Source organism: Sinohyriopsis cumingii, unplaced genomic scaffold, assembly GCF_028554795.1.
Source record: "Sinohyriopsis cumingii isolate HCF-2022 unplaced genomic scaffold, ASM2855479v2 utg002820l, whole genome shotgun sequence".
NCBI classification, from domain to species: Eukaryota; Metazoa; Mollusca; class Bivalvia; order Unionida; family Unionidae; genus Sinohyriopsis; species Sinohyriopsis cumingii.
This window is the reverse complement of record NW_028316312.1, coordinates 305,943-322,584: the sequence shown is the minus strand read 5'-3', so window position 1 is coordinate 322,584 and position 16,642 is coordinate 305,943. Positions and strand designations below refer to the sequence as shown.

At 33.5% G+C, this 16,642-nt stretch overlaps 1 protein-coding gene across 3 annotated transcripts in view; it reads left to right on the top strand.

The window, feature by feature from the left end:
• The window catches only part of LOC149770036 (uncharacterized), an 86,869-nt gene that overhangs the window by 39,247 nt on the left and 30,980 nt on the right, over positions 1 to 16,642 (top strand). For all 3 annotated transcript variants that reach the window (XM_089949493.1, XM_089949495.1, XM_089949496.1), the window contains exons 7-12: positions 89 to 224; positions 2,579 to 2,647; positions 5,408 to 5,514; positions 5,801 to 5,882; positions 9,630 to 9,800; positions 12,988 to 13,074. In XM_089949493.1, coding sequence (XP_089805619.1) covers positions 89 to 224; positions 2,579 to 2,647; positions 5,408 to 5,514; positions 5,801 to 5,882; positions 9,630 to 9,800; positions 12,988 to 13,074 — 652 coding nt within the window. The remainder of the gene's footprint in view (positions 1 to 88; positions 225 to 2,578; positions 2,648 to 5,407; positions 5,515 to 5,800; positions 5,883 to 9,629; positions 9,801 to 12,987; positions 13,075 to 16,642) is intronic.

Genomic DNA, 16,642 nt, shown 5'->3' with positions numbered 1-16,642 from the left:
AGATGTAACTGGTTCAGAAATTTACCATCAAATGTGTTTTTATGTTTTAGATGTGTCAGCAAATCTTCATATTTTCTATTTTATGAAGGTTCCATCCATTGAATCCATTCAATTTCCTTGAGGGATTTTTAACCAACCCAAAAGAATTGGTAGATGTGACACCTTTTGAGACCCATGCTGATTATCTGAATTTCATTGTTCGGATCGAGAAGATGCCACAGCAGGTATGATTCTGTAAAGGTAACCCCTAAGATTAATAACATTTTATTTCATAAATATTTATTTGAAAATTACAAGATAGACATTGTTGAAGATTAAAAATTATAATAATGTTAATGTTCTTTTGACAATTGTAAATTTATGACAGATAATGATGAAGTCTGAAGACATGTTTTTCACTGTTGTAATATCATAATACAGAGTTCTTAATTAAAAATTATCATTTTGACCAAAATAAAAAGCACATAGGTGAACAGCCCACTACATGATGGTATGTAATTCCCTTTCCCCCCTCAAAACAAATTGGGTTTACGGCGTTTAAAAAAAATAAAATGAAAGGTTAATTGTGGGTATGTGATATGTGCATGGAAATACATAGCCAAACAAATTATTTATACTGTAGGGTAGTGTGATTTTTTTTGTTGTTATAAAAAGATTTGATAGTACAGTAAAATCTGCTATGAGCAACCTCTGCTATGAGCGACCACCTGTCATTTCAGACCACAATCATAATGCACAGATTGATTTTATTATATTAATGCTGTCATGAGTGACCACCTGCTGAATGTGACCAATGACCAGGATTTCTTGGCGAAATAGGCCATTTTGACACTGCCATGAACGACTGCAGTTGCAAAAATGAGGAGAAACTCCACTGACCTTTATTTAATCAAATGACTTTCTAAACAAAAACGGAGGCTGCCTTCCACTATTTGAAATTTTGTAGGTATGCTTTTAGTGTTTCATATCTTCTATTGTAAACCAGACTAAAAGTACCTGTAGAGTATTCCTGCACTTAGCCTGGTTTCCATTCATATCAAACTATGAACGACCGTCCGTATCATGAGAACATAGACAGACACCACTTACCTTTATTTAATCATTTGTAACAATGATCGCTTTAATAGTAAAGATTTTTCTGATCAAAAAGACACATAAAAACAAAAAAAAAATCTTATAAAGAAAAGAAAAGGATTCTGGCTACCCATTTTGTATATAGTGACAGATGGCACAGTCCATAAACCAGTCTAATATTCATATCAGTAATTTGTCATTGTAGTGCCCAAATTAATGTACTGGTCGTGTAAATTGTTTGTCTTTAGAGTAAATCCGTATTACCTTGGGGGTGAATAAAGTCTGTGTCTATTAAACCGGCAAGTGCGAATCATTTGAGGGATTCGACTAATAGTGTTCAAGGCTTGTGATGGTTTTTTTTTTTTTTTCTTCTCCCCAGATGTTAGTGATTACATCCCAGTCACCAAGTTGTCGTCTATTCAAGTTGGTGTGACCAGGTTGCACACTTTGTTGATAGAGTTAATCCCTGTATGTCTTCTTTGAATTAAGCTGTTGACTTTTGTCTCTGAGTAAATGATTCTGTTTCTGGATGAGATAACTGTTTCTTTTTATTTCATTAATTGTTAGATATGCAATGCACATGTTTAGATTTTATATACTTCCCAAAGCCTTGTTAAAAACTGTCTTTACAGTTGATATTACAACATAACACTAATAATGTTGATACCTTAATAAGAATGGAAGAACCTCCAACTAAAATGAGACAGATTTTAATATTGGAAAATATGAATGTTGTATTCAAAAGAATTGAAAAAGAGCAAACCTCTCACAAAATAGCAGTTTAAATGTTGGTAATACAAATTTAGGGTGCTATATAGAAAAAGGAGTAAATCAGTAATGATTTCATATGCTAATGCATGTACATATGATCTTCAAATGTAAATGTGACTTCATGTTTAATGATTGAAGTAGATCTTTAATGCTATATAATTTTGTTTTCAGATGAATGCATACAATATTTTAACAAGAACTATTAATAAAGAATAGAATATTTGTACAGTGATTGTGGTTATGCTTCTTTAAATTGTTGTGAAATTGGATCTTGGAAACTGGCCTTTTTGTACAAATCTGTTACAAGAGACCACCTGTCTTGAGAGACCATTTTTGTTGGCAGAAGGGGTGGTCTCTCATAACAGGTTGTACTGTATCCTTTACATCTTGGTTAAGTATTCATTTATTTTGTGATTTTTGGGGTGTTTTTGACAAGTGAAAAAAAGATTATTTGTGGGTATGTGTTTGTGATCTGAACTTAGAAACACAGGGTCTGTACTAAAATATCTTAATAATAATATTTATGATAATAATATTTTTGTTTTAAAATATGGCATTATTTGATGCAAATGTTTTTTCTTATGTGGCTCACCATATTTCATGGTAGAAGCAACTTTGTGTATTATTATGTCAAGGAAAGGGAGCTTTGGTTAAACACTGCAATATATTTGCAATCTCCCATACACTTTTTATCTAGCACTACAGTTATATTCATATTTTTTATTATTTTCAGTACAGTGAAATGATGGAAGCTGCAAGACTGGCTATTAAATATAACCATACTCTGAATAATGTCTCTGTGGTACGTATTAGTATGAGTCTTGTTATAATTGCATGTTTCTCACATGCATATGCTCTAGTGTGTGATAAGAGAGTTATCTTACATGTGTGTTTATTGTGTCCTAAGAAAGCTGTCTCACAAGTGTTGTTTATTGTTGCTAAAATAAATGCTTTTAGGATCGAATGAAAAAAATAAATGTTACTCCAAAGAGATTTTCTTGTTGCCTGGTGATATTTTTGCAAACCACCTATTTGCCATAAATTGTTACTGATGTGGGTCAAATGTTGTTAAAAAAATTATTGCCTTTATTCAGATTACATTTTCATGTCATTGCCAAATTTCAGATTATGCATCCACTACTAGAATGTTTTGAACTGAATGCACTGCAGTTTATGTTTTTGACATTATTCAAAGTCTTGATGGTCCTTTTGGTGCAAGGGATAGTGTATATGCACAAATTAGACGCAACATCAACATACCAAATATCAGACTTTGATAAAATAGAGTACTTAATACAGCTGTACATTTTTGAATAGCTGTAATTGCTATAATTCCAACTCAAAAAGGTAGGAATATGATTCATTTTACCTCCCATATCTGAGTTTGAAGCCAAAAAAAAGTGTATGCACTCCAACACTAAATGCACACATGTAAGTTTCATATCCAATGGTCACTTTGGATGCTAAGAGATGTTAATGGTTCAAAATATAGCCCCCTATCCATGTACAAGTTTTGTAATGGATATAAACAGGATGATGCAGTTCAAAATAGATGACATCCAGGCCATTTTTCCTGATATTCTGCTTTGCCTTGAACACAGTGTATCTACTGCAACAGGTGTCTTAACTATAACTACATTGCCATTATTGCTGTGTCTAGATACTGGTAAGGAAACTACTGGTACATGAGGTGATCTGATGTCTAGATACTGATAAGGAAACTACTGGTACAAGAGGTGATGTGATGTGTAGATACTGGTAAGGAAACTACTGGTACATGAGATGAGGTGATGTCTAGATACTGGTATGTGAGGTGACGTGATGTCTAGATAATAGTATGGAAACTACCAGTACATGAGGTGATGTGATGTCTAGATACTGGTAAGGAAACTACTGGTACATGAGGTGAGGTGATGTCTAGATACTAGTAAGGAAACTACCGGTACATGAGGTGATGTAATGTCTAGATACTGGTAAGGAAACTACCGGTACATGAGGTGTACATTCCTCAGATTAATGTCAAGAACTACACAGACCTTGAACTGACAGGCCTCAGGCCTCCATTTTCACTATATTCTGGGTAGATCCAAGACTAGTAATTGCAAATCTATGCATGTTTCAGTGATAAGAAGACCAAGCAAATCAATTATGTCACATTTGGAATTATAACACTATGAAATATTTTCCTTCATTGTGACACTTCAAGATGAGCGTATAAAAAGAAGAAAAAATGAGTCTGTTACCAGTAGTACTTATTAAAGGCAAAACATCTTTCTTATGAATGTTAAAGTAGGATGATACTTATTTTTATTATATGCTATTTTTTTCTCTGTGAACTTTACATTATCAGATCGTTCATTATTTTACAATATTTCACCCCTTTATATTGCAACCATGCGCAGGACAAGTGCATAGTAGTGTATTAGGAACTACTTTGTAAATAAATCATGTACATTTGCATAGTAGGCGCAATATGTTTTGGTTGATTAAATTTGTTTCTGAATGAACTAAAGCAGATGTTTCATGGACTGCAACATACCCACTGCTTTGCTACATGCCACGTTGACTTTTTGATACGTTGTTTCAGATTTTGTGATGGACACCAGATTTCATAAAATTGCTTGGTACCTACAAATAACATGCAAGCTATAATGGCATAAACTGTCTCTTTTAGCTGGTAATAAGAATGGCAAAAAAATATACTTACATCCAGAATTTCCTCAAAATGTACTTTCTTAGTTCTGCAAATCTGAATTTGCCATGTCATGAGTTCTCAAGCTTGATTACACATTTTGAAATTGTACTGTAATTTCGACTATATTCCAATTGCAGTTAAATCTTCCTTACTGCACTCAAAATGAAATAAATATTAAATTCGTTAGCGTCTTTTTGATAATTACAATTGAAACACCTCATATTTTTCCCACATTATGATTTCAGATAGTCAATGGCAGAACAAACACACTTGCAGATGTAATCAGGCTTCTCCCACGTTGCTTCAATCCAATGTATTTCATGTACAATTTGCACAGATGATTCCAGTCCAAAATCACGAACTTTCGTAGAATCGAAACAAAATACAAAATTCTAATCATTCCAGATCAAATGGAAAAGTTGTTGCAATGCGTATTCATTCACAATATGACTGGAAATTTCAATTTTAACTAGACACGCCATTTTCTTTTGAAAGTTATGTCAAGTGCACGACTAAGTTCAAATTTGTCTGGGCGGAATTATGTGCGCATTAATAATGTTGTTTTGTGTAATGATGAATCTGTGCTTGTGTATTTAATTTGGAATATGGCATACATTCATTTACCTTGTTTCTTTTGTTTATGTAATTAAGCCTTAGGTAGAATAAGAAAATGAGCATATAATAAATGGTTACTGCATTTGTATTGGAAAATATGAACTCGTTTTGTCAGATGGATATACTGCACTCCCAAGGTCATGCAGTATTTCATCCAAAAACTCGTTCATATTTTCCCATACAAATGCAGTAACCTATAAATACTATATGTATGACATGTTTTTTAAATATAGTAATATTCATTTTATTTAGAGTCGGATTCCAGGCCAAATAGATGAGCTAACGGCAAATGAATCTTCCTTTCCTTTCATTGAACCATTCTTCGAAGTCAAAGCAGCATTTATACTTGGTGACACTTTGTAAGAAAGGTTTATTATATCATGTGATTTAGTTTCATGTATAAACATAATTAGTAAATGTAATCATTTTTCATTGTTTTGTATAAATTTTATGACACCCACCCATATATATATATATATATATCCATTGAACAGAAAATTCAGATATTATCATATGATAATGTTATGTTTCCTTTTATTGTTATCCTTTAGATATGATTTTGGAAAGGAATTAAATAAAAATAAGCAAAAGTGTACAATATTTAACATTTATATTCAATGGAATGAACATTAATCTTCATTACAGGCAGCATATGACAGAACGTATGAAGACAGCGATTAAGAAGTTCATTCTAAAATTGAAAGCAGTCAAGTTATTCATACAAAAGGTATGTATCAGAATGATAGTAATATGCCTCTTTTAACACAGTTACACCTAGTGATGACTTAACGGGGCAGGAGGTAGTAGCCTACTGCCAAGCTCTGTTGTGTCATGGTCATGCATGATACACTAAAGTGGGTGGTATAATAGAAAGGTACACAGATGTAGCTCTACAATGATAACAAATAATCTGTAATGTCTAGTTGCACTACAAAATACAGATGAAAAACCTCATATTTTGGAGCAGACTTTTTTCTACTGAAAATTCACCCGTGGTCGTAATCTGATTTTATGTCTGGATTTTAGACTTTTTGGTCTCGGATCTAAGGCAAACAGGTATGAACTGCAAACAGACAGATGAGCCTTTGCAAAAAGTAGGATAAGAAGGGCATTTGGAATAAAGATTGGTCTCCATACAAAAATAATGGCTCTGATTAGCACAAAAAAAACCCCCTAAACCTTCCAACTTTTACCCTTCTGCTCATGCGCGAGTCAAATAGCTAATGAAAAACAATGTTTCTAACACAACTAGGCAGTATGTTTTTAAAAGATCACCGGAGATTTAGTGTTTTCGGATCTGTTCAGAAATAGCTTTCAAAATGTGTTTCCTACTCGATTTTCAGGCGAAAAGGACAAAAAGCTCCAGGGGTTAATGTGTTAAAATGACATTTACCCTATCTTTTTAACTAATATATGTTCTAACACCTAACATATGTCCAACTTTTCTGGCTCATACAGTTTTACATTCAGTAGATTTCCAACACTGTTTATAAACTCAGGGTTAAACTGTTGTGGTGATTTTGATGGATTGAAAGTCTTCTACATGTGATCAGTATGGTTGCCTCACAGCCTATACTCAGTATAGTTGCCTCACAGCCTATACTCAGTATAGTTGCCTCACAGCCTATACTCAGTATGGTTGCCACACAGCCTATACTCAGTATGGTTGCCTCACAGCCTATACTCAGTATGGTTGCCTCACAGTAAATACTCAGTATGGTTGCTCACAGTATATTATCAGTATGGTTGCCAAACAGTATATACTCCATATGGTTGCCTCACAGTAAATACTCGGTATGGTTCCTCACAGTATATACTCAGTATAGTTGCCTCACAGCCTATACTCAGTATGGTTTCCACACAGTAAATACTCAGTATGGTTGCTCACAGTATATTATCAGTATGGTTGCCACACAGTATGTACTCCATATGGTTGCCTCACAGTAAATACTTGGTATGGTTCCTCACAGTATATACTCAGTATGGTTGCCTCACAGTATATACTCCATATGGTTGCCACACAGTATATGCTCAGTATGGGTGCTCACAGTATATACTCAGTATGGTTACCTGATAGTATATACTCAGTATCGTTGCCTGACAGTATATACTCAGTATGGTTGTCTCACAGAATATACTCAATATGGTTGCCTGACAGTATATGCTCAGTATGGTTGCCTCACAGTATATATTCAGTATATTTGCCACACAGTATATACTCAGTATGCTTGCCACATAGTATATACTCAGTATGCTTGTCTCATAGTATATACTCAGTATGCTTGCCTCAGTATATACTCAGTATGGTTTCCTCATAGTTTATACTCAATATGGATGCCATACAGTATATATTCAATATGCTTGCCACACAGTATATACTCAGTATGGTTGCCTCACAGTATGTACTCAGTATGCTTGCCATACAGTATATATTTAATATGGTTGCCATACAGTATATATTCACTATGGTTGCCATACGGTATATATTCACTATGGTTGCCTCATAGTATATACTCAGTGTATGCTATTATGTAATCACTAACCAGAGCTTCAGACTATATAGTAAGAAAAAATGCCATAAATTATTTTATTCTTATACTATGTCAATTTTGTTTACAATACTATTATTCTTTTGTTTAGTTATACATTTTATTCGATTATGGTCACCTTTGGCACTTTACTGACCACATCAAAGGTTAGGTATGTTATTAGATTTTATCTGCTTCTTATAAAAGTAAAGAATAGTTAGAGGTGCAATTTGCTGGTCATGAAAAGCAACTCAGATGGATACAGTATAGTCAAATTGTCTTTCTGCCATTAGCGAATTAAGATGACTTTTTCATCCATTTCAATTCTAGTTATTTAAATGTAACTGACATACTGATGAAGCTGTTACTGGCATACTGATGAGACTGTAACTGATGTTCTGATGAGACTGTTACTGACATACTGATGAGACTGTAATTGACATACTGACAAGACTGTAACTAACATACTGATGAGACTGCTACTGACATACTGATGAGACTGTAATTGACATACTGACAAGACTGTAACTAACATACTGATGAGACTGTTACTGACATACTGATGTTACTGACATACTAATGAGACTGTAACTAACATACTGATGAGACTGTTACTGACATACCAATGAGACTGTAACTGACATAGTGATGAGACTGTAACTAACATACTGATCAGACTGTTACTGACATACTGATGAGACTGTAATTGACATACTGACAAGACTGTAACTAACATACTGATGAGACTGTTACTGACATACTGATGAGACTGTAATTGACATACTGACAAGACTGTAACTAACATACTGATGAGTCTGTTACTGACATACTGATGTTACTGACATACTAATGAGACTGTAACTGACATACTGATGAGACTGTTACTAACATACTGATGAGACTGTTACTGACATACTGATGAGACTGTACCTGACATACTGATGAGACTGTAACTGACATACTGATGAGACTAACTTACATACTAATGAGACTGTAACTGACATACTAATGAGACTAACTGACATACTGATGAGACTGACATATTGTTGAGACTGTAACTGACATACTAATGAGAATAAATGACATACTAATACGACTGTAACTGACATACTGATGAGACTGTATTTGACAAACAAATGAAACTGACATGCTAATGAGACTGTAACTGACATGTTAATGACACTCTAACTGACATACTAATGAGACTGTAACTGACATGTTAATGACACTAACTGACATATTAATGAGACTGACATACTAATGAGAATGTAACAGACATACTAACAAGACTGACATACTAATGAGACTAACTAATATGCTAATGAGACTAACATGCTAATGACACTGTAACTGACATACTAATGAGACTGACACACTAATGAGATTAACATACTAATGTGACTGACACTGATGAGACTGACATACTATTGAGACTGTTACTGTCATACTGATGAAACCAATACGACTGTAACTGTCATACTAGTGAGACTGTAACTGTTAAGCTAGTAGACTGTAACTGACATACTAGTGAGACTGCAACTGTCAAACTAGTTAGACTGTAACTGTCAAACTAGTAGACTGTAACTGACATACTAGTGAGACTAACTGTCAAACTAGTAGACTGTAACTGTCAAACTAGTAGACTAACTGACATACTAGTGAAACTAACTGTCAAACTAGTAGACTGTAACTATCAAACTAGTAGACTGAAACTGACTTACTCGTGAGACTGTAACTATCAAACTAGTAGACTGAAACTGACTTACTCGTGAGACTGTAACTGTCAAACTTGTAGACTATAACTGACATATTAATTTAGATTATTTTGAATTACATGGAATAGTTAGAATAGGATCATAGGAAATTCTCTTCTATGAAGTCAGTACTTAGAAATTTCAGGAAAGTCAACAAAGGCAAATGGTTAGAATTATCAGTGTCCATTTTAGGTATATATGCCCCATACAAGGAAAAGTTGGGGAATACATGGCTGGAAGAATGGGACACAAAATTACATACATATGCTACGATGGCATACCTCCCTTACTAATATCACACCAGAAGAAGTCCACCAAAAAGGTTTGGATGAAGTAGACCGCATTTACCAAGATATCTTAAAGGTATTTAGCAATAATAGTGTTCCTATTTATTAGTGTACACAATATCTCTTTTTTGATCAATTTAATACTGTACACAATATCTCTTTTTTGATCAATTTAATACTGTACACAATATCTCTTTTTTGATCAATTTAATACTGTACACAATCTCTTTTTTGATCAATTTAATACTGTACACAATATCTCTTTTTTGATCAATTTAATACTGTACACAATATCTCTTTTTTGATCTATTTATTACTGTACACAATATCCCTTTTCTGATCTATTTACTACTGTACTCAATATCCCTTTTTGATCTATTTATTGTGCACTCAGCATCTCTTTTTTGTCCATTTGTTAGTGTGCACAATATCCCTTTTCTGACCTATTTATTAGTGTACACAATATCCCTTTTCTGACCTTTTTATTAGTGTACACAATATCCCTTTTCTGACCTATTTATTAGTGTACACAATATCCCTTTTCTGACCTATTTATGATTAGTGAACACAATATCCTCTTTCAGACCTTTTAATTAGTGTACACAATATCCTTTTTCTGATCAATTTTAACTGAATATTTGATCTGTGCAGTGTTGATTATAAAAGCAAAATGGGCATTTTATCTTCTGTTTAAACTGACTCTGAGACTCTTCTACAAGGATGGGGCCAAATACCAGGAGTTGTGAATTACATGAAAGAGTGATATTCTTGTATAATTAAGATGAATAGAATGACCTTGGACAGTAAAATTAATTCTCATTTCATTGAATAACTTTCATGATATGAACTATTTATTAGATGAATATTATCCAATATGCGGACCTAAAAAAAAATTGTTTTTAACTCACAGTCCAAGGCCAGTAAAACCATAAATTTCACAGGTACTGGTGGTGGTCCACACATAAGTCGGACATTCATATATTTACTACATTGTTTAACAAAAACTAAGACAGGAGAAATAACAAAATAATTACAAACTCAAGATCCAGAAAACTACTTTATTGTTTATTTAGTTTAATTATTTTAGGAACCTTGAAATTTGAAATTTTCAGATATCATAATTATCTCTTTATTGGTGGAGCCTCTTTGAATCTCAGTGCTGTAATTAACTAAAACATTTAGGTCTATAAGTTCTCAACATCAAATAAAAATTGAAAACATTTGCTATTGAAAGCTCTTTGGTCAAACAGATGAGAAAACAACCTGTAAAGTTGATTTATATAGAGTCAGTGGCTCTAAGAGTAACAATTCACTTGTCACATAGAGTTTCCTTTGACCTTTCCCAACCCAATTTGGATTTTTTGTCATTTTCTTTAGGTAAGAATATCAAAAGTGGGGTGGGAAATCAGAGAAAACTCAGACTATTTTGGTAGACTTCTCAGCTTCAGATGAACTTTGCCTTGGTCTCTCAAAGTGTATGTGTCAATTGCCATGTTTCTCAGAAGAAAGCAGTCAGCGTGCAGTAGTGTCAGGACCGAAATCAACTAGCTCTGGTATGATGAATAACTAGTTGCTCACTCAGCTTTGTAAATGTTCAGGCAATCATGACCTTGATGATTGAGAGGGGTGTGTTTTATTTACTATCAATAACCATTATGGTTGTTGTTGTTTTAGGGTTTAATGGCATTTTTTCAGCACAATATAGGCTATACATGGCGGCCAGTATAAATGGTGGAAGAAGAACTCAGGATGGCAGTGATCCGTAACGGTGAGCGCTTTAGACCTCTCAGTCACTCGGGGCTTATGTGCATTCAGTTTGTTTCATGTGCTGGTAATGAGTCAGTTATAAAACTTTGCATGCCTTTGAATAAGATGTTTTAATTATTGGCTGACTCTGAGTATGCCATACACGCTGAATGAAACATAAATGATTGCTTCTCATCATACTCATCCCATGGACAAGCCTTTTTCCAGCAATCTGGGAAAGTCAGAATACATATATTTGTATAATAATTTTCATTATTTTTGCACCTGTGACATTTTATTCCTTATAGTGCAAAACATCTTGTTGCAGACTAATTCTCTGGTTGAATTTTTGCCTTCAAATGGTAAATCCATATCTAAATCAACTCATAGGAAGGCTAGAACAATATCTAAATCGACTCATAGGAAGGCTAGAACAATATCTAAATCATAGGAAGGCTAGAACAATATCTAAATTGACTCATGGGAAGGCTAGAACAATATCTGAATCAACTCATAGGAAGGCTAGAACAATATCTAAATCATAGGAAGGCTAGAACAATATCTAAATTGACTCATAGTAAGGCTAGAACAATATCTAAATCAACTCATAGGAAGGCTAGAACAATATCTAAATCATCTCATAGGAAGGCTAGAACAGAATCTAAATTGACTCATAGTAAGGCTAGAACAGTATCTAAATCAATTGATAGGAAGGCTAGAACAATATCTAAATTGACTCATAGTAAGGCTAGAACAATATCTAAATGAACTCATAGTAAGGCTAGAACAGTATCTAAATCAACTCATAGGAAGGCTAGAACAATATCTAAATCAGCTCATAGGAAGGCTAGAACAGTATCTAAATCAACTCATAGGAAGGCTAGAACAATATCTAAATTGACTCTTAGTAAGGCTAGAACAATATCTAAATCAACTCATAGGAAGGCTAGAACAATATCTAAATCGACTCATAGGAAGGCTAGAACAATATCTAAATCGACTCATAGGAAGGCTAGAACAATATCTAAATCAACTCATAGGAAGGCTTGATGATACTGTTGATGCTTAGTTTTAGCTATGGTTGAGAACAAATGAGGAAGACACAGCTTAGACTGGTGCTTAGCACATTGCATGCTAAATTTACAGATTTTTAGGGTGATTGTATGCTACTAGTCTTGATCGACTTCCCCATGCATCAGTGCACTTTTATGGCTCTTGTCAGATGAATTAAGGACTAAAAAATGCATTTTCTTGAATTTAGTGGAACAAATAAGAAATATTAAAGGTAGATTGGGCTAGTGCTGCTTGCAAATGACTGGTCCAGAGATAAAAAGAATTGATAATGGACCACCAGAATTTTCAGGCCCTGAACATATGTGGTGTTTTTCTCTCTCTTTCTCTCTCTCTCTCTTGATATATATCTTGCTACCTTTATATATTGTTCCACTGCCCAGTCTTTTAATGACTGATGCTGTGATTCAGTTGCTTATCATTTATACCTTGTTGTATTTTTACAGGTTATGAGTAGACTAGGAATCCAAGGAAGTGTGCAAGATTTCTTCACAGTGCTGAAGGAGAACTCTAGTTTCCTTATCATGGACCCGGTATATAACATTTAGAAAGTTATATTCTTCCATTTTCTTCAAACTTGTTTCTACATTATATATATATTAAAGAACTGGCTTTTAGCTTAGTACAACACCGACATTATAATTATATCACATTTGCCTGATGCTGGTAATATTACAACAATTAGAAGTACACATGGTAACAATCCCTTTGAGTAAAATCTGTGATAGTTTTATACACATTTTGACACTGCTATGAATGACCACAACAAAAGCAGAGGTAAACACCACTGGCCTTTATTTAATCCTTTGTAACTATGACTGCTCAGACTGTTCTGAAAACCTCCTCAAAAGACTGGTTATCGATTTCTGAAATTATGTAGGTCATGCAGGTAGTGCCATGTATCATTGATCGTAAACCAGACTTTAGTAAATGCAGATTGTTCCAACATTATAAACATCCATATCATGAAAATAGAGACAAACACCACTGACCTTTATTTAATCATTTGTAACCACAACTGCTTGAAAAGTAAAGACTGTTCTGATGAAGATCAAACAAAGGGCCTGGCTACTGGCCTGTAAATTTGGCAGGTCAAGCATTTAGTATTATTTGTCATCAACTATAAACCAGCAAAGGTACATGACTGCCATTGTAGTGCCCATAGTTGGTTTTTGGAGTTAATCTGTAATGCCTGGGGGTGAATGAGGTCTTTATTAAACTGGAAAGTGAGAATTGTTTCCTTAGTTCGATTGTTATTGTTAATGGTTGTGTTGTTGTAGTATTTTTTCAATGTTACAGTGATTATATCCCACACACCAAGCCGTCGTCTGTTCAAGTTGTGCAGCCAGTTAGACAGTTGTTTATAAAGTTAATCACTTTATGTCATCTGTGAATTAAGCCTTTGACTTTTATCTCTGAGTAAATTGTTCTGTTTCTCGATAAGTTGTTTATATATTTTTATTTCATTTATATATATTCCACATATATTTTATTAGAACCATTATTACTGTTGTTGTTACCATTGAGTGCTGATAATGTTAGGACTTAGCACCTTAAAAACAATGGCAAAGCCTCCAACTCAAATGAGACAAATTCTAACACAGGAAGAAAGAATTAATGTAATTTTAAGAAGTAAAAAAATAGAGGAGACCACTCGCAAAATAGCAGTTGAAATGTCAATGAAACGAATTCACGGTGTTATAAAGGACAAGGAGTAAATTAGAAATGATTTTATATGCTATATATCAATGTGCTTCATATTTAATGACGTATATCTTTATATAATTTTTTTCTTCAGATAAATGCATGCAATATTTTAACAAGAACTATGAATGAAGAATATAATATATGTACAGTGATTGAGGTTTCTTTTCTTTTTTGAACACTTCATAAATTTGATCTTGGAAACTGCTCTTTTGTACAAACCTGTTATCAGAGGCCACCTGTCTTGAGAGACCATTTTTATTGGTAGAAGTGGTGGTCTCTCAAGACAGGTTTTACTTTATATAGAGAGGAACCTCATTAATTCAGAATCCGTTTATCTGGAAACATGCTATCCGAACATATTTCAACAGAAATTGAATTTCGAAAGTTAATTTGTTTTGTTATGCAGAAATTTGTGTCCTGGATCTGGAAATCAAAATCAGGGACCATAGTGTAAAATTACTATAAACTTTTGCCTCGATAATCTTGTTAATGTCCAAAGATAAGAAAATTTAAACAATCATATCAGAAAATACAGTCACAAATTCACCGACACAGATTTGGATATGTGTCCACTGGTTAGTCAAATTCTAGTGGCACATTTAAGTTTTAAATTGGTCATGTGATCATGTATGTGGAAAACTTTCAGGTGGGGTGACCGTATTGTAACCAGTGGTTGTATAAGCAACTTCTACCTACTGATGGGTGTGTTAATTCAAAACACTGAAATCAAAATGTCCACAGCTTTGACATTATAGGTTAATGTGTCATTGTTTTATTCCAGTTGTAGGTAACAATCATAGTCTCTTGATGGCTGTCAAAGTTGATTGATTTAAGCTTTGAACAGTATAGAGCTTCATCTCAGAATAAACTGATGTCAATTATTGGCTCATTAGAAGCTAAAGCAGTTGTAAAATAAGACATAAAAATTACTGCATTTTATTAGCCTTACCATAACCTATTAACTGTGAGATATTAGTTTGTATTTGTTGTACGTTTTACATTACATGTATTATGATGACACCATCAAGCTTGCATAGATGACTAGAGGTACCATCCAGCGTAAAAAAAGATTTGCCAGTAATTGTTTAAACTTTTATTTATGCACAAGTGCATGTTATAATAAAGTGAAATAAACATAAGTCAGTAGATGTATTCATTAATTTATTTCAACCATTATTGAATATACATGTACAGATAGCAAATACATGTACAGGTATACCATATAAGGACATCTTAAACATCTGCATGATTCAGTTGTCTGGAAAACTAATTAATGTTGACATTATTGGGTAATGAAAGAGTCTGAATTAACAAGGTTCTACTGTACTTAATCTTTGCACTGAAATCTTCAATTTATATAGTTGGTAATTGTGAATTATGCTGACAAAGAAAGTTTTTAAATTTCTCAATATATTAAATGTTTTCAAGTTAAGTGCAGATAAAAATGCAAGAGCCATAAAACAAAACAAGTGTTACAAAACCAAACCATGTGTGTAAACAGTGGGTAATGAAACATTTGATTTTAAGTTGCATGTATGGGGTAATTTTTATTTTGACTGCTGACATTTGCCATATTGGAAACAGAAAAGAGGGGAACACAGTCACTTTTTTTCTTAGTGAATGCAACATTTCAGCTTTTCTCTGCATTATTCCAAGTCTCTACTATTTTGCAATCTTAGAAAATTTATCAAGTAAGTGTTGCATCAAATGATGTGAATTAGACATTACAGTGGTCTTGTCTTGCTAATAACATGCAAGGCAGGTGTAGATCAGTTATTAGTTTACAGTGCCATTCTTTACAAAGAAGAACCATGCAGAGAAGGCCTTAGTCTTATCAAGAAATGTAATATAGATATAATTCTCAATATCCATATAAGAACTTAACTCTTTCTTGATAGAGAAAGCTGCAGTTAGTAACTGCAGTTGTTTCAAAGGCCCTGGTGTAATGGGATTGGGAAAGAGATTTGTTCAGAAAAAATAACCAGTCAGTTATATACAATTTTTTCTAGGACTTTCTGAAAAACTGGAACTTTAGTTATAATAACATACATGCCAACCCCCCAAGATGTATGAGCATAATTAATGCTGTTATAAGTGACAAAAAGTTTAATTTGGGAGTAAAAACTATAATGTATATATTTCATGCCACAATAACAACACATATGAAAAAGATACATTTTTACTACTAACCTGGTTTTTCAGCTTGTCAAAATTCTTGTCACAAAGGGCAAAATCTATCTGAATTAGAACCAGAATACAAGCACAAAGTATACTGAAAAATTAATTATATTCAGGACTCACTTCAACTAGCTTTTGCTGAATGATTGTGAACTGGAATCCTGCAATGATCATGGTCAGGTGCTCAGAATGCGGTATTATATTACTCTTATATTA